The sequence below is a fragment of the Dermacentor albipictus genome, chromosome 6, assembly GCF_038994185.2.
Source record: "Dermacentor albipictus isolate Rhodes 1998 colony chromosome 6, USDA_Dalb.pri_finalv2, whole genome shotgun sequence".
In the NCBI taxonomy this organism is placed as follows: domain Eukaryota; kingdom Metazoa; phylum Arthropoda; class Arachnida; order Ixodida; family Ixodidae; genus Dermacentor; species Dermacentor albipictus.
The window spans coordinates 123425998-123446741 of NC_091826.1; the positions used below are offsets into that span (position 1 = coordinate 123425998).

The 20744-nt window shown below is 46.3% G+C and overlaps 2 protein-coding genes across 3 annotated transcripts in view; one reads left to right on the forward strand and one right to left on the reverse strand.

The window, feature by feature from the left end:
• LOC135899475 (POC1 centriolar protein homolog A-like) overlaps positions 1-17742 on the reverse strand; it is a 105358-nt gene extending 87616 nt beyond the window's left edge. Inside the window, exons 1-3 of the mRNA XM_065428749.2 lie at positions 17391-17742; positions 17169-17263; positions 8791-8870 (exon numbers count right to left, since the gene is read on the reverse strand). Of these exons, the coding sequence (XP_065284821.1) occupies positions 8791-8870; positions 17169-17253 (165 nt within the window). The 5' untranslated portion in view covers positions 17254-17263; positions 17391-17742. The remainder of the gene's footprint in view (positions 1-8790; positions 8871-17168; positions 17264-17390) is intronic.
• Positions 17743-17907: 165 nt separating this feature from the next.
• The window catches only part of LOC135899476 (quinone oxidoreductase-like), a 45678-nt gene continuing 42841 nt past the window's right edge, over positions 17908-20744 (forward strand). For both annotated transcript variants that reach the window (XR_010563622.2, XM_065428751.2), the window contains exon 1: positions 17908-18148. Coding sequence is in view for 1 of the 2 variants with exons in the window: in XM_065428751.2 (XP_065284823.1) it covers positions 18056-18148 (93 nt within the window). In the remaining variant the exon portion in view is untranslated. The remainder of the gene's footprint in view (positions 18149-20744) is intronic.

Here is a 20744-nt window from a genome sequence, read left to right on the forward strand (position 1 = left end):
GCTGCGGTCAGTCGAACAATGTATTGAAAACAATATGTAACACATCCAGCTAATTTACACTGAAATCCGCACCACCACCAATAATTCGAGCTCCGCACCATCGTGGATGGGGAGTGAGCTAGTGCACGGGAGCACAATGGCGATGCTGGCGTTACCGCGCAGGCCACACAGCTTTGCTTTTTCTATCAGCGGCAAGGATGATAACGTCGCCGCGCGCCGTATTTGTGTACGAGCGAAAGCGTGCGAGGGTGAGCCAGCGAACGCGGCTCAATCCAAGGGTTCAATCTCGCGTGTGCGAGCGAGGAAGGCGGGGCGGAGCACGGCCTCTCCTGTCGCACGCCAGGCACGGGGGTGTGGTGAGGGAGGGAGGGGGGACGTTCTTCTCCGGCGGCTGCTGCTTACGGTGCGGCTACGCAGGCGCCGTATCTTGAGAGCGATCTGGAACGTGGTCAAAGTGCGTTTCCACAAGGGCCTCATCTTCAAATCGATCTGCGACGTTTGCAGAGTGCGTGTAGTGCCGGTAGCTTCGTATGCAATGTGCATTCTGCACTTCGTTCGCGTTGAAGCGAAAGCTGTATGAAGGTATATTCGCTCGCTGCTACTGCCACGTTTCCTCCCTCCAGCGTTTTTCAGCGAGTTTCTGCGGTCATCAAGTGAGATGTGTTCATGCTTACCTGTGCGCGCGTGACACCATGCTTGTTAATTTAGTTAGTAAGCGAATGTTTAGAAGTTTATATGGCCGATAAAACAAATATCCTTACTTCGTACAGCTACCTACTAATTTGCTATCGCAATCGATGCTTTGCAAAATTGCGACATTTCCTTTTCTGTGCGCCAGTCAGTGCGACGAATGCGCGGATGGAGCAAGAGTCGTCTCGATGCCGAGCCCGTCGTACCGCGTTGGCCGCGTCTAGTTATGTTGGCTGCGCCTGTGATTCGAAGTATAGATGTCGTTCACGCCAACATGACGTAGCATGTGTGCGCGCGTACCAACGCCACCTTGGACTATATACGTACATATACCTTAACCGAGCAATTTTTTTCACTGACTTTCATTAGTACGAATTTTGTATAATTCGAATTTTTGTAGCATCCTCGTGGAATTTGAATTAAAATTTTACTGTGTAGACAGAGCCATACGAGAGAAGGAGATTATACAGCACCCCTGTGGCACACTGAATTGCCTGTGACCTGAGCATCATGTCACAGCCTACCTTCCTTCAACATTTTTGGCTTCCACCGGTTTCAAACTACACGGGCACAAATAATACCTAACATTTTTGTCACAGAAAAAGACAGCTTTAAACACTATTTGGCAGCTACATTTTTTTAGTTTATGAAAAAGCGCATAAAAATGTGGGTCTAGGTGACTTTCTCTTTCTTTGTGTGTGTGTCATAGTAATTATATGGACATAATTATGGATATTATATAGATATGGATATATGGATTATATGGATACTTATGTATATTATATGGATATTATATGGATATTATATTATATGGATATAATTATATTCAGGCGCATTTCTGCTATTGGCATCGCCTTTGCCGTGAGGTTTTGTATAAAGTCCAAAGGCGATAAAACTGTCCCCATGCACCGCATGCTGTATGTGCGAGTGAAAGCATGCTAGGGTGAGCTCACGAATGCAGTTCAATCTCACGTGCATGAGCAAGGAATGCGGGCCGGAAGCGTGCCCTCTCTCGTTGCGCACAAGGCAGGGAGGTCAGGCAAAGGAGGGGGCATTATTCTCTGGCAGGTGCTAGGGTGCCTCGATGTCCTCTTCGGCCGCCACTCCGTACAGAGTGGAGAAATCTGTGGCATCTACTATGGCATTGGGCACGCGAATGGCAGACACTGTAGTTGATGCCTTTGGCAGATGCTGTAGGGATGCATTGCCGGTGCATGTGTGTCTTGAAAGTGACCTGCAATGTGGGCAAAGTGCGCACCCGCGTGGCCCTCATCTTGAAAGCGATCTGCTGCAAAGTGCGCATAGTGCCACCAGCTTCATATGCACTGTGCTTTCAACGTTTCGTTCACGTCGCAGTGAGAGATGCACGAAGGTCAAGTTGCTTGCTGCTGCCGTGATTCCTCACTCCAACATTTTGAGAGCGAGTTTTCGCGCTCATCGAGCGAGATGTGTTCATGTTTACCAGTCAGGGTTTCTACCAAGTTGACATTTCCAAATCCCCTGAGTTTTCTAGGTTTTCCTTGAGCACTTTTGCAAAATTCCCTGAATGAGCCAGGACTTTGTTTTATGTCAAGACAGGCTGACACCATGTTGCCCGATGCTGTCACTCTCTAGTAAGCATGCTGAAAAAAAAAAGACTTAATCCAGTTTGAATAGTAAGGAGTAATATCTATTTTATTTAAAAAGGAAACAGAAGGAAGGTGTTAGTAAAATGCACAGCGAAAGAAATGGTAAAACCCATTCCAAATTGAGTCGAACATTTTCAAATACGAATGAAAAGGAGATGCATACATAAGTAAATATTTTTTAATATGAGCTATTTCTATCAACTGATAGCAAGCTCATCTGTATGAGGCCTGAACTTTGTCACAACTAAGGTTCCCTCTCAGCAGCTGGGAAGTCAACCTCGACTGTCCTGACATACTCTCAGCCCGTACACATCATCTCAGTGTTGGGTTTCAATGCTTAAAACAGTTTATTTTGGTTTGGATGAGGGACACCTGTATCTCGGCGTCAGCCAACACTTAGTTTTAACGCGATAGCGTTAAGGAGCTCGTGTCGCAGAAAAGCCGGTGTCGTCGGCGTCGGTGTCGGCGTCCGCGGCGTTGACCATGAGCGATAAATCACGGCAGGCACTTCATAAATAAAAAGCAACCTCCAAGATGGGCTGGGTGGGAATCAAACCAGGGTCTCCGGAGTGTGAGACGGAGACGCTACCACTCAGCCACGAGTTTTTTTTCTTTATTGCCTTTTCACAAACGCAAACAAAAAGATCGATGCTTCCAAGCGGTACAAACGCGCCTCTAGTGAATGCGGTGTTGCCTTCGAAACGAGCCGTGGAAAGTTATACTGCGGTGTATATAGGTAATTATGAACATGTAACTTACAGAAGTCGCAATTACACGAGTAGCGAAGTGCGTTTCCGCTGCATTCCTTCTGCGCTTTCCGCACACGCAGAGCCATCTTGCGGCAAACACAGAAGACCCCCTCCTCTCCATGTACGGCACTGCCCCGACAGATGGCGCGCCACGCGCGCATTGGAGCTGTGCGAGGCGGGTCGCGGCGCGGACTCTCTCTCCCCTGACAACGCTTCGCCTTGCTCCCTCTGCAGAATCAAGCGTCCTTCCTTTCTTGCTTTCTGTCTATCTCTCTGCCCGTGCCGATCAAGACGTTTGGCTGGCGTGCATCATTTCCCCCTCCGGGATACCGAGTTCTTTGGTTCGCTCCGCTTGCTCAGGCGCACGTTTCGTTGCTGCGCCGAACGCTGCGTTGCTCGACCATATGGCTCGACGCCCACCGCGTCCGATGCGGGGCGCCTCGTAAGTGATGGCTGCCCTGTAGCCCATTGTCTTACACCCCTTGGCGGGTCGACGGGAACGCTGTCGCGTTCCACTCTTGAAGGCGAAGCTTAAGCGTCCTCCAATTTTTTTAGCTTAAGCTCCTTCAAAAAGGCGGCGGCAAGCTTCCTTTCCCGTTAATTCCTCAGTGCGTCGGTCCTTTCTGTTCTCACCCTCCTTCTACCACGCTTTCACCACATGGATCTTTTAAAGCATCCTCTTGGTCAGTTGCACAGTCAACGTACGATTTTTAGGATTCCCTAGGGGCCGCAAAAACATCCGAAAATCGGGCAGTCCAAAAATAATGAATGCCTATCTTTAACTGCCCTTAAGGGCTAAAATTGCCACAGGCACGCCCGAAAAAGCTCCTAAGGCCTGCCAGTACACTTACTAGGCATATCGGTGCTAGTACTGTGACAGGAGATGGGGGTGCATGTGTGTATAATTAAGGAACACATACTGTGTCCAGTGGCGTAGCTAGGTCGTCTGGCACCCGGGGCCCATAGGTCTTCTGTCACCCCCCTCCCCGGGTGTAGCCGGCTGAAAGAGGGGTGTCTTCAGACGTATATGACACCCCCCCCCCCCCTCACTGGCTCCTTGCACCCGGGGCCCACGGCCCCCCGGCCCCCCCTGTTGCTACGCCACTGACTGTGTCCCGTCACAATTGTCCCTTCCCACGCTTGTTATGCTTCACCGCCTAACACTACTGTACTGAGGCGAAGATAACTTTCGGAGACTGGCATTACGCAACGCGCTGTGCTCTGCGACCTTCAAAGCCAATCGCGAGAATTACAAAGGCGGAGTCGGTGCCATTGGTGATAGCGGCGAATTCTTTCAATGAAAAACACGGCATCGCACGACAAGAAGCTTAACAGCGAACACAGAAGCAGCTAGTCCTAACGTTGCCGCGGTGGTGGTTAGGGCTGCCAGCGGATCTGCGTGCGAGAGTGCCGGTTTGAGGCGGTGAGATAATCAAAATAGCGGCGGTGTCAGCTTTGATTATTGCCATTTCAGACCTGAGGTCAGGGCAATATACACTGACTATAAGGAGTACGTGGTGGTGCCGCAAAGCTGTGCAAATTATCGGGCGTCTAGAAAATCGGTCGTTAACTACTCTGGCAATACATCGTGCCGATGACACGGCGTCAATGACGATTCGTTGCGATTCCCCTGTTACTGGAGCCAGCATTAACACGACTTTCGTTGCCTTTCAATAAACTTACAGCTAATGTTCCCTGATAGAAGCACAAATTCCCTGAGTTTTTCCAGACTGTTCAAATTACCTGAGAATTCCCGGTTGGTAGACACCCTACCTGTCCGCGCATGACACCGTGCTTGTTAATTTAGTTAAAGCATGTTGGCAGGCCAGTTGATTTGAATCCATGATAGAATGTGTAAGTGCAACTGAACAAGGACGTAAAAAGAAGCAGACACACAAAGACAGCACTGTCTTTCTGTGTGTGTTTCTTCCTACGTCCTTGTTCAGTCATGCTTACACATTCTATCATTGTTAATTTAGTTAGTAAGCAAATGTTTGCAAGTTTATGCGGCCAATAAAACTATGATCCTTAATTCGTACAGCTGTCTACTAATTTGCTATCACAATCAGTGTTTTGCCTTTTGGGCAGTACTGCGACTTTCTCTTTCTGCTCTTTATTTGCTGCAGTCTCTGTCTTTTCCCAACTTGATCCCGCGAAGTGCCGCTTCTCATGTTCTAGTCAAAAGCATGATCTGGGAAATCTGCACATTTTAACCTGCCTGCTTGTCTTGAAATGCTACTTTACATGCGATCACCAATACAAATGAAATCACCCTTGCCATGAGAAGGCGCTTGGCAAACCAGAAAAGATGCAAGAGCGAAAGGCAGGTGGCGATACGACCTTGATGTTCCCCACAACAGCTCACCGTGACGTCATAGATTTTGATGCCCTCTGCTCTGGCCTAGTCAAAATTTTATCAGTAAAATGGAACTACCTTGTATTCTAGAAGACCCCAAGACTGAACTGAGGAAGTTTTGAGAGTTTCAAAGAACCTAAATGGGCAATATGTGAAAAAATGCTTTGCAATCCGCGACATCACGCTGATATACTGGCGCTAGGGTTTCCGTGTCAAATCCAGAAATGAAACTTTAACTGTCATTTTCTCTTACATTATTTAACCAATTACTGCAAAATGAACGAAAGTGCAATCTAAACTGATTCAGAGTTTCTCTACAGTGCCCCTTTAAACTAGATGCAAGGGAAAACTTGTACAATTTTCGGTGTCAATACAACAGCCGTACGGAAGCCCCAAATATATTACAATAATATTGCAGAAGTGGGCAGGTGTGCACTTGCCAATTTTCATGGGTGTTGTGGACTGTGACAACTCTGAGAGTCCATGGAGATATTTCAGAGGCCATAGCAAATCATAATGTAGAAGATGAAGACCACATTACACTTGCTGCAAAGATGATGTCCCTTGTGAGGACCCGCTGCTGTTGCAGCAAATGAGTTCAGAGCTGGAGGAACTCTTGATGTCTACCAAATTTTTTTTCTTACTCATTGTTCCTTGTTGCTTTGATAACTCTGCTGCTATGGCAACCTTATGTAAAGCTTAAAGCCAGGCATGGGAATGGTGTTGCCTGTTGACAATGGCAATGACGGTCTGCATTGGTACCCATTAATTTGCTGCTTCAAGCTATCTGCCCTTGTAACATAATGGAAAACCAACTAGCGCAACCTGCCATCATTTTAAATCAGGTTGGCATTTCCTTCACATATATGCTATCGCAATTTATTTTTGCCACCTACATCAGCATATAGGCTTGCAACAAATACTGGACATAATGAAGGCGTCTTTTTGATGGACACTACATTGCTATTGTTACCTGTAGAAAGATACAGACGGAAGAGGCTATTTACAACCTATTTACACTGCACTGGAGCCAGAGCGCCAGGCTGACATTTGCTTGCACCAAGGGCACAGACCCACTTCGTCGTCGTTCTTGCGGCGGCTCGTCTCTCGGGTATCTACCGATAATATCGTAATACTACCTCCCAGAGGCAAAAGCGCCATCACGGTGCTTTTAAATATCTAAGGCACGTGGAGAGTTGTAGGGCTTGAGTCGGGTGACGTGGACAATGTCACTGGTTGTCACACCGGAGGACGTAGTGGGCGTGGCTAGAATAATTTCATAGGTGACATCGGTCACTTGGCGGAGCACGCGATATGGGCCGGTATAACAGGAAAGCAGTTTCTCACAAAGGCCAACTTTACGCAATGGTGACCAAAGCAAAACGAGGGTGCCGGGCGCAAAATGGACATCACGGTGACGGAGGTCGTAGCGTCGCTTCTGTTTGTCTTGAGAGACTTGTAGACGAACGCGCGCAAGTTGACGAGCATGGTCAGCATGGGCGATTGCATCACGGGCATAAGCGCTAGTTGAAGCTGTGGTGGACGGAAGCACGGTGTCTAATAGTAGCGTTGGTTCGCAGCCATACAAGAGGTAAAACGGGGAAAAGCCGGCAGTTTCGAGACGGGAAGAGTTGTATACAAAGGTAATGTAGGGTAGAGCTAGGTGCCAGTCAGGGTGGTCATCTGAAACATATTTGGATAGCATGTCTGTAAGGGTGCGGTTCAAACGCTCAGTGAGGCCGTTCGTTTGAGGGTGATAGGAGGTAGTAAATTTATGCTGATTGGAGCAGGCTCGCATGATGTTGTCAATGACTTTTGCCAAAAACTTACGGCCATGGTCTGTTAGCAATTGACGCGGAGCACCATGCATCAAAATGATGTCATGTAGAAGGAAGTCCGCAACGTGAGTTGCGCAACTGGTTGGAAGAGTGCGCATTACGGCGTAACGGGTCGCGCAGTCAGCCGCGACTGCAACCCACTTGTTTCCTGATGTCGATTCCCGAAATGGGCCGAGAAGGTTTAAGCCAACACGATTGAAGGGCTCGGCAGGGATGTCGAGCGGCTGCAGGTAACCAGTGGGGAGCTGGGAAGGCTTCTTGTGTCGTTGGCAAAGTTCACAAGCGGCGACGTAACATCGTACGAAACGGGCAAGGCCCGGCCAGAAAGAACGGCGATGTACACGGTCATAGGTTCGAGATATGCCGAAGTGTCCTGCCATTGGTGCGTAGCGGAGCTTTTCTAGAACGGTTGAGCAGAGGTTTTCAGGTATGACAAGTAGGAACTCAGAGCCGTCCGGATGAAAATTACATGACACTGAAAATTACATGACACTCCACGACGGTACAGAGTACCGTTGTGGAGGACGAAGAGGCATAGAGTGGCGTCGGCCAAAGAGTGTTCAAAACGGTCAATGAGTCCTCTGATGTTGGCGTCACGACGTTGCTCATCGGCGAAATGAAGCAGCTGCGACACAGAGAATACACAAGCAGCACTGGTAATATTGGAGGAGTCAGGGTCGTCAACAGGGTAACGCGACAGGCTGTCAGCGTCTTGATGCAGGCGGCAAGACTTGTAGATCACAGAATACGAAAATTCTTGTAGTCTCAAAGCCCATCGACCAAGCCGGCGTGTAGGATCTTTTACGGATGAGAGCCAGCAGAGAGCATGATGGTCGGTGACTACGGAGAAAGGGCGACCATAGAGGTAAGAACGGAACTTCGCAACCGCCCAGACTACAGCAAGGCATTCTCGTTCCGTATGGAATAGTTGCGCTCAAATGGTGTGAGGAGGCGGCTTGCATAAGCAATAATGCAATCCTGGCCACGTTGAAGCTGGGCTAAGACGGCACCTACGCCATGACCGCTGGCATCTGTACGCAATTCTGTATAGGCATCAGGGTCGCAGTGGGCGAGAATGGGTGATGAGGAGAGAAGAGTGACGAGACGAGAGAAGGCGGCGGCTTCTGCAGTACCCCACGAGAATTGTACGCCTTTCTTCGAAAGATTAGTGAGGGGTCTAGCAATTGCCGCAAAATCTTGAACAAAACGACGAAAGTACGAGCATAGCCCGACAAAACTTCAAACGTCGTTCTCGCGGCGGCTCGTCTCTCGGGTATCTACCGATAATATCGTAATACTATAAAAAAATTATAATGGACAAGCATTAGAAATGCGCAAATGAAAAGGCTATGAGGTGCCAGCTGTGCTCGACATCTTCCATTCTAAGCACACACCATTTTGTTTCCCTCAGCCAGATTTGGATCTGTGAAATTTCATCAAGATCTAACTGCTCACTCGATGAATTCAAGTAATGCCGCCAAGACACTTAGCGAAATACACTGCAATGAAAAGCTAGTTAGATTTCTTACCGTATGACCAGCAAACCGAAGTGCCCGCTTGTCTTCGCTGAGGTGCCACATCATTACCGAGTGGTCGGCTGAACTGGCCGCTAGGGAAGAAAGAAAGGAGGCCAGAAATCAGTTAATTCTGACATGTAAAACATGTAAACATGACAAGCTACCTTCATGCAGACCCTCCTGGCAAGTTATACAAAGGATGACACGACTGGTAGTTGTCAGCAGGAACACAGTGATTGATGCAGTTGCTACATTGCATACGGTGCCAATGTGACATGATCTATACCGCTGTACAGGCCTCGCTTTAATGAAGTGCTGCACCTCCATGGTGCAGCACTTCCCTTTGGCAGCAGACCATGTAATTAAAAAAGAAAAATCAATAAATTATTAAGTATTACGAGCAAAACCACAATCTGATTATGAGGAATCTCATAGCGGGGTCCACTACATTAATTCTGTGCCCACGGGGTTTTTTAATGCACACAAGTGTTTGTGCATTTTGCCTCCATTGAAATATAGCCGCCATGGTGGGGATCAGACCCGCAACCTCGAGCTCAGTAGCGAGACGTCACAGCCACTAATTACTACGGCGGGTACTATTATTGCTTACGATAATGTGGCATGATTAGAAGATATGTGCAACATCTGAACCACCTCCTGAGTGGATGCACCTTTGCCAGAAATTTAATTTATTTTTTATGCTATTAGCATTTTTTGAGAACTTCATGTGCTTTGAGGGGACTATCTACCTGTTTATTTCTTGGGTAACTGGGTATGTGCGGCTCTTCAATGAATCTTTCTGACACCAACTTGAGTCCCTGGGTAGGTCCTGCTCTTCAAAGAACCTGTCTGACAACAACCTGGGCCACTCGGTACGTGCCAGTCTTCAGTGAACCTATCCGACAACTTGAGTCACTAGCTAGGTGCTGCTATTCAACGACCATCATCGACACCAACCTGGGTCAAAGGGTATATGCCAGTCTTCAGTGAACCTCTTTTGCAACTTCGAGTCACAGGGTATGTGCTCCTCTTCAACAAATCTCTTTGACACAAATCTGGGTTACTGGGTATGTTCTGCTCTTCAACGAACCACTTTGACACCAATCTGGGTTACTGGGTATGCGCCAGTCTTCAGTGAGTGAGAGAAGGCTCTTTATTGAAAATGCAGTGTTTAGCCAGCGTATTTTCGCCTACATGCTACTCTGCAGGGAATGCGACGAAGGAGAAGAAAGGTCCTAGAAGAAGGTGGGCAGAAGAAAAAAGGAAAATAATATTAAAAAACATGTGGGTCGAGTGAGGTTATCAGTAGAAGGGTAAGTGTCCGATGCGACACATGTAGAGGGTAAATGCAAAATAAAATCAGTCTTGATGAGACTACGTGTGTGAGTCATAGTTTAGACAGTAAACCGACTGACTCAATATATGAGAACAAGAAGTCCAGGGCTTTGCGCTGTTTTAATGGGCAAGGTGAGGGACCCAGCATCTGTGTCAATGTCAAGGGGCCTTGGTCGAGCTTTTCCATATTTAGCTTATATTGATGTCACTCATCTCTGTAAGCTGTGCACTTGAGCAAGACGTGCTCTAGAGATTCTACCACACCACAGTTGTCACAATGTGGATTTGTGGTTGGCAATTGCGGAAAAGAAGATTGTTCATGTATGCAATATTCAGTCGAAGCCGGTAATAGAGGGTCTCCTGATGCCGTGGTAGACATTGTGGTAGCCTAGATCAGAGGGCTGGGTCGATGTTGAATAAAGACTTGTAACTGCCTGAAGGTGAAGAGCATCTTCTACACCGTTAGCTGAGTACATATCGCTTCGCCAAAGCTGCAGCTTAACTTTTAGTGAATAACACTTTCACAAATTTTATGTGATCATGTTATTTCCAGGCTGCCTCATCTGCCTTTTCATTACTTATTACACTACAGTGTCCTGGAAGCCACTGAAATGCTACCGCATGTCTAGCGTTAAATGCCAAGTGGTGTAGGTATGCTATGCCCCGGACCGAAATGTAATTGCTTGATTTAGTGCTTTTCGTGCAAAGGCATTGCAATGCTGCTTTCGAATCTGTCCAAGATTGTCTATTGTTGTTGAAGTTGCCTTAGTACATATTTTAGCGCCTGTTTCATTGCATACAGTTCAGACAATGTTGATGTTACTCGCTCTAAATGCCATGAAAATGTCTGGTCTGTGGAAGGAATGAACATACCACAGGAAAAACTATGTTGTGTAGAGGACTCATCAGTAAATATGTGCTTCATAGTGTAGCACTTCTCACTGCAATGGCTAGCAATGTCTGTAAAATAGCGGCTTGAGGCATGTTCTTCTTGGACTCTTTCCAGGGATGTACTTTAGAATGTGTAGAGGAGACAACTCCATGGAGGGAACTGCAGTGGCATTATCTGTGGTGCCTGTTTGGGGATAGTGACTGGAATTTCGCCAACTTGCTCAAATCCAGAATTGTTTTGGATTTTGATATTTCTCACAAAATGATTCTTGTTTTGGACCATATGCATTATATGTATGTGGGTGGTTTCCTGAACACATAGCAGGTCAAGACTTAAACAGCAGGCCTCGGCTACTGTTTCTATACAAGAAGACCCCTTCAGAAGATCAAGACAAATACGCAGGCTATTGTTACGTGCCGCTTTCAGGCTTTTCTTATTAGTTGGGGACAGTAGTTGGGGACTGGAAGGCCATAGTGCAGGAGGCTATCAACATGAGCATTATGAAACATCACCATTGACCGGCAGCCGCTACCCCACCGGGGTCCAGCAAGAATAATAATTTGGGATGCGCTGGAGATTTGCCCCTATAACAGTTTTACTTCTGGTGTCCAGGAAACGTTACAATCGATCAGGACATTGAGAAAGTGATGTGTCCATAAGTAGGGAAGGGCTTGCCTACCAAGTACCAGTGGGTAGCCATCCATGTGCTTGTGAGTAAAGGCCACAGCAACGCTCTTCTCTGGTGATAGATGTAGCCCCCACGATGTAAGATACGATGACATGTTGAAAAGCGCTCGCTGTAGTCGCTGCTGAGTTACTCGGCGAGATTGTGACACACACCATATACAGATGTCATCAGTGTACAGCGTGATATGTACCCCAGTTGGTAGACTCTTTTTCAAGTGAAGAGTGATGTTGAATAGTATAGGGCTAAAGACTGCCCCTTGTGGAACTTCTTTTTCAACAGCATAGCAAGATGTCAGACATTCTGGAGTTACCATACAAACCTGCCGTCCTTCAATATAGTTGGATAGCCATGTACAAAGGCATCTTCCAAGGCCTATAGCTTCGACGGCCTCAAGAACTGAGTGATATAAAACAGAATCGAAGGCAGCTTTGATGTCAAGGAAGATGACGAATGGTATATGCCTAGTAGTTAGATGCTCTTCTACGGAGGAAATCAGGGATATTATATTGTCCAGTGCTGATTTATTCCGCCGAAAGCCATTCATTTCTTTGGGATAGATGCCGTGCGTTTCAAGGAACCATGTATTTGCTTATGAATAATTTTTTTCCATTAGTTTCCCAACATGGCTGAGCAGGGCGATAGGTCAGAAAGATGCGTAGCTGGTTGGCTGTTTCCCAGGCTTGATGACAGGTACACTTCTAGCAAGTTTACATTCGGCAGGCATCGTACCACATGTCCACAAAGTGTTGTACATTTCCAGCAGTCGAAGATGGCAGTGGCGGGAAAGGTGCTGACTTCGTCGAGACCGGGAGGGGACTTTTTGTTGGTATCAGCTACAGTCGCTGAAAGTTCTTCCATGGTGAAGGGGAGGTCCATTGCATCCATAGATATTCGCAGAGGTTGTCTGTCAGCCATAGTTGCATGTACTGTGATGCCCAGATCCAGAAATAAGCCTACAGTATTCTTCTGTAGTTTGTTTCACAGTTAGTCCTTCGTGTAATGAGAGCGCGATGAAAGGTATAACTGCTAGACTGGCATCCGCAATCGTCTGACACGCCAGATAATAGCCACGGGTTTACATACATCCAGCGTCGCGCAGAAATCTCTCCACCGTTGTCGACACAATTTTGTGAGATAGCATCTTATTTGACGCTGTGCTCATCGAGACACACGCAGATCTTCAAGATAGTTATTAGGCAGTGCTTCTTGCTCCGCACGTCTTCGGATAGCATGAAAGTGCTCACACTCTTCATCATTAGCAGGAATATTGGGGTTCCGAAATGTAGTACGCGATGTTTTCTTCAGGCAATGGGCTATTGTCAGCACAAGTTTGCTGTCTTCGAGTTGCAGCTGCAATACCTCGGCTAGAGGTATCTCTAAAAGCATCCCAGTCTGTGCATCTCATTTTTACTTTTAGTGAAGGCATTTGCAAACTAGAAACCAATATCAGAATTGGGTAGTGGTCACTGCCCCTTGTCTCGAAGTCAGTGCACCAGCTACACCTTTGAACAAAAGACTAACACAAAGGATAGATCAATGCAGCTGGCGACTCGTGGCCCCTTCAGGTAAGTAATGCTACCATCGTTCAATGCGATGGTCGGCAAGTAAATTAGCCAGCCTATATTCTCGCCCACAGGTGCGCATACTGCCCAAAATTATGTTATGGCCATTAAAATCGCCATAGATAATGTGTGGATCAGCTGTTGTTGAGGTTAAATTTTCCAATCTTGGCACATCAAGTACTGCCGCTGGCTCCAAGTAGGCAGCTATTGGAGTAAATATCCACTTGCCAATGACTATCTTTGCGTAGATGTACTCATTCATGTTATGTGGGGTGACAACGTACCTAGAAATTTCGTTTCGTGGCAATATCCGAGTCTCATGTAGACCAGACCTTCCAGATAAGTGGTTATCATTTCCTCCATTCACAATGGACGCATTGTATCAGGCAGCTACTGGTTGGCTTCCGTAATGACGTTCCTGTAGTCAGTCTTCAATGAACCTCTTTGACAACAATTTGAGTCACTGCGTATGTGCTGCTGTTCAAAGAACCTATTTGACACCAGCCTCAGTATGTGCCGATCTTCAGTGAGCCTTTCTGACACTAACTCGGGTCACTGGGTATATGCTGCTCTTCAACAAACCTATTTGACAACAACCTGGGGTACTGGGTATGTGCCGGTCTTCAATGAACCTCCTTGACACCAACTTGGGTTACCAGACACATGCAGCTCTTCAGTGAACCTCATTAATACCAACTTGCGTCAATAGGAATGTGCTGCTCTTCAATGACAAAAAGAACCATTCAACATTTCTTGAGTGCAGGGTAGAGTTGAACCTGCATCATATATAGTATGAAAATCTTGAATATATAATAACACATGTGTCACACTTAGTCTTTTGTACATTTAACACAAAAAGTAGTTTATTGTGCATTTAACAGTCAGTGTAACTATGGTTGCCTCTGCTGTAACATCTTACTAAACATTTAAAATATAGAAATTCTCATGTAGACAAGAAAAGAGATGTGGAGATATCAAATTGAAATTTAACACCCTGAAGCTTTACAGTGGGTTATGAGGGGCACTGTAGTGGTAGGGCTCTGGATTAATATTCATCCTATGGACTTCAGGGGGCAGGAATTGCCTCCCCAGATCAATCACTTGTCAGACATTGTTTGTTTTTGTTAATTATGAGCTAGCACAGTTGGTCGGTTTGATTTGCCAGCACTTCTTCCATGAGTAAACTGCACAGTTGCAAGAATATGGAGTGCCAGCTCAGAAGTGCAGCCACAGTGCAACACTAGGGCCTTCTGGAAGTGTATGTAAAAGTGCTAATGTGGTGCAAGTCTTCTGCTGCCACATTTGCATCTCGAACCTTTTGTTGCTAGCATTTCCCAGCATGTGCTGTGATTGAATGCCCATTTTTGTCAGGTTTGCGGCTGCCATGCTATACAGAACATGATGGACAGTGGCTTCTTGGAAGCACTCCAACAGTGAAAGTGAGCAGAAATAATAATCTGGTTGCAGTGTTGGCATGTAAGCTAGCGAAGTGGGCAAAAACTATATAATTTGGTATTATGAACAGGCGGTACGAAACCACTTTGAGTTCAAATTCAAACACCTTTCCTGCCTGCCTCTGGACACATTCTTTGGCCACACATGAATACTGACTTTTCTTGTGGACTCTGGTAGCATCACTGCCGATTAACAGCGCCATTTCAGTCAATACACCATTCAGCAGAACCGTCTTATTTCGTGTAGTATTTACTGCCATGGCACTGGAGAAATCGCTTGCTGCTTCAGTGTTGCGGGCCATGAGCACTGATAATCCCCAGTGGTGCAGAAGGTTCAGAAACTGGGCCTGAACATTACCTGCACTTTTTTAAATAATCAGCATGATGCAGAAGATGCCACCCTTGCACCGCTGAAACAAATGGTAAAGCGCAGCAATGCCTGAGCTATTTAACGAATTGTAGGCGAATCAAATGAACCTTGTATAACCACTGAGAAGCATAGCAAACTTTGTGAGCTGGTAGCTGTTCATGGTTTCAGGGGTAGCGCTAAACTGACTCAGGACGAAAGAATGACACAATGTTACGGACAAAGAGCCCACTTTCAAATGATGGAATTTATCTATAAAAAAAGAAATAAAAATTAGGCCAGATGTTTGTGGACGTGGATAGATGCCTGCAGGGTGTGGCCTGCAGACCACACACACCACCAAGTACGTGCCATGCACATGCGCGATGGTATGTGAGATACCTCTTACTTGCAGATGCATCTACAAAGGCCAGGCAGGCAGATGTCCAAACAAGCGCCTTACGGCGCATGCTTATACTATAAGCATGACAACCCAATCACATTTAGCAATGCACTGTCGGATCTGCACATGCCGCCCAGGATTCACCAAAGTGCAGGTGATCTTCCGCCACCAAGAACCGGTGGCGAGAGAAATTGTATAAGCATTGTATATTTCACTTTAAAACAAAAATCTGCAGTTCTTGTTTTTTGTGGTCTTCGGGTGTGTGTGCATTTTTTTTTTTTCGCTTCACAACTATTGCAGTGCACTCAGCACAATATTTTTTTTTTCCATTCGCCCCCCTTTTTCCTGCGTATGATTAGAGTGCAGCTGGCATGGCACTCATATAAACACATTCTTAAATAAGATTTGTCAGTTGAAAGTCAGCACTTTGTCCGTCATATTGCGTCTTTCTTTCGTCCCATGTCATCTTAGCGCTACCCCTGCAACCTTGCATAACCAGGAATTTTCTCTTATTACTGCATTTCTAAATTCTACCACTCCCCACTGTAATGCCTTCGGGTGTTGAGGGTACTAATAAATGAAACAAAATTTTAAAAAATATATATTTTGATCTCCTGTAGTTTGTTATTCAAGCCCAACTCACGGTATATGAGTATTTTTGCATGCCATGTGGCTGCTGTGGCCAGGAATCCAACCCACAACATCGAGCTCGGCAGCAAACGACAAATTTTGGTTCATAACAGCTATGATGCCCAGCTGTAAACCTGAGCTGCAAATTGTGCTATAGTTTACAGGCCACTCCACACACTCTGTAAAACTGTGCTGCAGGCTGCATATAACAGTTCTCATAAGCTGCCCATAGCTGCGAGCGTATGTGCAGCTCTGTTACTGATCACAAGGTTGTGGGTTCGATTCTGGTCACAGTGACTGCATTTCAAAGGGAATGCAATGAAAAAAAAAAAAGATCAGGTAGAAATAAAGCGCTCATGTACTTGGATTTAGATGCATGTTAAAGACCACCAGGTGGTTTGAATTACTTTGAAGCACTCCGCCGTGAGGTACTTTACTGTGCAGGTTTGTACTTTACAACAATCAAGTTATTGGCGGAAAATAATAATCTTCGGGATCCGATAGACTTAATTTCTGTTATAGTCTATACTACACGAACATGAAGCATGAAAGAGCATAGAGGATATTAATCATCACATTTTTAATCGACGGGTCGAATTAATAACATAAATCGATGTGAAAGTGGACAGAAAGGTAAATATTCCGCAGGCTGGTGTCGAATCCCCCTATCTCCAGCATTACACATGTGCTCGTCCATTTTCTTGTATATTTGAGCAGTGTGGAAAATTGCCGTTGGGAGTAATTTAGCCAGCGATGCTCACATGCCAAGGCGGCGGATGTGAGATAGGAGTGCGATGAAATGTGAGCACCTATAGGAGTGTCAAAACAAAACAGGGCTAGATGGAATGCGTAAGTGCCCGCGCGAGCGAGACTTCGGATCGTCAAACGTTAATCCGACACACTCAATAATACGCCCCTCCTATGTATTAAACGTGTGTTCGAGACGTAAAATTTCGTGAACTGACGAAGAGAGATGCTGATGCTGAGTCTTTTTCAACATGGCACTACCAACTCACAAAAACCGAACAGCGCGCGAAGGCAACCGGCGCTTGAAGAAAACGAAGTTCATCGCGAGCTCACCCATCTGTTTGTCATCCGGACTGAAGTGGATGCCGGTGATGCGTCCCTTGAGGCCCTTGAGCTCTCGTTTCAGCGCTGGCTCCATGACACACAAGCTGCAACCAACACAATCAAACAAACCAGCGTTCGATACACTAACGTCAAACACACCGCGCAAGTGCGAAAGTTTCGAAGAGTTCAGGCAGTCAAACTTTTCTCGCGATTTCGCGTCTTTACGTTTACCTTGTTAGTGAAGTCACGGGATAAAGACGAGTTGGTTCAAGCACATCAAATGTTGTGTAACTGAAGAGCCGCACGGAAACACCGCCGTTACTTCCACAATTCAAACTTGTTCCTTTGCTTATTTTTCTTCCCTTGCACTGGGTGGCACGCTTGCAGGCGCTCACGCGCAAGGGTTTTTGCCTATCTGTTTTGCCTAGCACGCCACTGAGAGCAGACTCGCTCGCGTGCGAAATAAATTGCAATTGCAAATCTACTCGCAACAAATTTAGCGCGACTTCAAAAAAGCTAAAACAACAACCGCAAGAGCCTCTCTGAGCCTGACTTGTTTCGACTTGCGATGGCTTATGGAAGAGTTCGGTAACTGCGAAACTGCAGAAGTAAGAAACAAATACCTAACACACCTAACAAATCAACAGTTGAACTAAAAGCAACGGCACATATTTTGCTAACTGCAAGCGATGCGTTCGCTGTGACAGTGCGTTGAATACTATGAGAAAATAAAAATAAAAAGTCTGTTTACGATCCACATTTCTGACGCCTCGGTCCATGCCTCGGAAACCGACCCTCTGTTATCATTTTCGTTTTACGGCGCCAATATAACGAGGTCAGCTATCTATCGAGCACTACTTTTCGACGATCTACAGAGAACTGCAGAGGCAACGAAGATGATGCGAGCAATCCGAGTAAACAAATTAGGCGGTCCTCAAGTTCTTCAACTTTCGGAGAAAGTGCCGGTTCCTGAAGTGGAACCACGCAAGGTAATGCATCCACGCGCGCGTCGTCTGCTTTTGGATGCCCTACGTACGATGTCGCACCGTAGACGACATGAAATGCGACCGCCTCGCGCAGTTGACGCAGATGGGTGGACAACATATTCTGCGCTATATATTGCTCCCTGATATTGCGCTAATGAGCCAGCGTAATGATACCGTACTTGCCGTGCCTCTTTCGAGTAATCGCGCGTAAAATGTGGCATCCAGTACTTTGCCGCTTGAATTCATTTGCCCAGTTACCGAGCGGCAAGGTCATCTATTGGAGCCGATGCATATACCGGCCGCCAAAGCAATAGTTATTGGAGCACGAGTTGTTCCACTTGTTGGATCATTTTAATTGTGATTCCTCTCGATCGGACAGAAACATGTCGACAGCCCGGCTCCATGCATTGAACTCAAGCCGACCGTCATATATTGTGAAGAATTAATACATTTGTGTATTGACTGCCGCCAGGGTTGGCGTTGTTTTGTGGGCCGGCCTAGGTAGTGCAGCGCGCGTATATTCATGCGCTCAGAAATAATTTTAGAAACCTAGCTGTTTCTGACTTGCGCTATATTTCTGACTTGCGCTATATGATGTGAGTCGGCCGACGGGCATTCTCGTCTGATCGATTGTCGCGGGTCGTCATTACGATCGAGTTGCTCCGGGATAAATATTTTTGTTGAGACTTTTAATTATATCAGCCACATGTACAACTTGCACGTACCAAACGTTTTATGCCGCAAGGGATCGAATTAAGCAGTTTGATTTAAAATATAAAATTGGTACATCACAGGCAGTTCTTCGACTACCGGTAGTAAAAACGTCTTTATTGAAAGAGTATGGTTTGTGCGGGGATGGAATAAAATTTAAAGCTGAGATGTATAAGAGAGCTAGGAGGAGCGATATGTCGTTCAGCGCGTCATGTGTGTGTGTGTGTGTGTGTGTGTGTGTGTGTGTGTGTGTGTGTGTGTGTGTGTGTGTGTGTGTGTGTGTGTGTGTGTGTGTGTGTGTGTGTGTGTGTGTGTGTGTGTGTGTGTGTGTGTGTGTGTGTGTGTGTGTGTGTGTGTGTGTGTGTGTGTGTGTGTGTGTGTGTGTGTGTGTGTGTGTGTGTGTGTGTGTGTGTGTGTGTGTGTGTGTGTGTGTGTGTGTGTGTGTGTGTGTGTGTGTGTGTGTGTGTGTGTGTGTGTGTGTGTGTGTGTGTGTGTGTGTGTGTGTGTGTGTGTGTGTGTGTGTGTGTGTGTGTGTGTGTGTGTGTGTGTGTGTGTGTGTGTGTGTGTGTGTGTGTGTGTGTGTGTGTGTGTGTGTGTGTGTGTGTGTGTGTGTGTGTGTGTGTGTGTGTGTGTGTGTGTGTGTGTGTGTGTGTGTGTGTGTGTGTGTGTGTGTGTGTGTGTGTGTGTGTGTGTGTGTGTGTGTGTGTGTGTGTGTGTGTGTGTGTGTGTGTGTGTGTGTGTGTGTGTGTGTGTGTGTGTGTGTGTGTGTGTGTGTGTGTGTGTGTGTGTGTGTGTGTGTGTGTGTGTGTGTGTGTGTGTGTGTGTGTGTGTGTGTGTGTGTGTGTGTGTGTGTGTGTGTGTGTGTGTGTGTGTGTGTGTGTGTGTGTGTGTGTGTGTGTGTGTGTGTGTGTGTGTGTGTGTGTGTGTGTGTGTGTGTGTGTGTGTGTGTGTGTGTGTGTGTGTGTGTGTGTGTGTGTGTGTGTGTGTGTGTGTGTGTGTGTGTGTGTGTGTGTGTGTGTGTGTGTGTGTGTGTGTGTGTGTGTGTGTGTGTGTGTGTGTGTGTGCTGCCCTGGGATGCTGACTTTGGCTTGGGTGGCATTACGATCCTGTCTGCTGATATACTTTCAGCAGTTGGGAAGTCTACAGCAAGTGCAATACATTCTATAGGCTCGTCATCTGAACCGGGGCAGGGATCAATTTGTTAGGTTCACTGGCACTGCTGCCTTGACTTCCACGTTTCTGTGAAATGAGGTGTTAGGGTGACACACAAATAGAGCCTCTGTCTAGCATCGCCTCATTTTTTTTTCCAGTCAGCACATATGAGAGATGCTGAGCACTGAGGAATTAAGGCACGTGTCCGAAATTAAGATGTTTTTTACAGGCTAGAAGGCATAGTCTGAGGTTGGCATGCACATGTGAACGTGGTACGGTCTGTGATTTGTACTCTGCTGGCAGAGAAAGTCGGTGGAATTGTGCCCATGCACAACTTTCCCATTTCTGCAGGTTTCTATACAGGCTAATGTAGTGTCTGAAAATAAATTGGTAACGAATCCAGCTTGAGCGTTATGTCCAACTTGAAAATTCGCTTTCTGAACATGCTTTGAATCGCACTCATGTATATGAAAATGAGTGCACCGACGCTACACCAGTAAAACATGTGTGGATTTGCAAGCAGCCAGCTGTGAAGGGGTCACACACTTACAGGAAGGTAAATGCCAGCTGCTGCCAGCTGTGCAGTACGTGTTTGTACTCCCTATGGGCTGCATGCAAGTTTCTTTTTTTTTTTCAATGTTATCATTATCTGACTTCGAAAAGCACACTGAAAGAATTATATTGAAGACTCCTATAGTGAAATTAGTTAGCTCTGACACTCTGGCATCATAATATT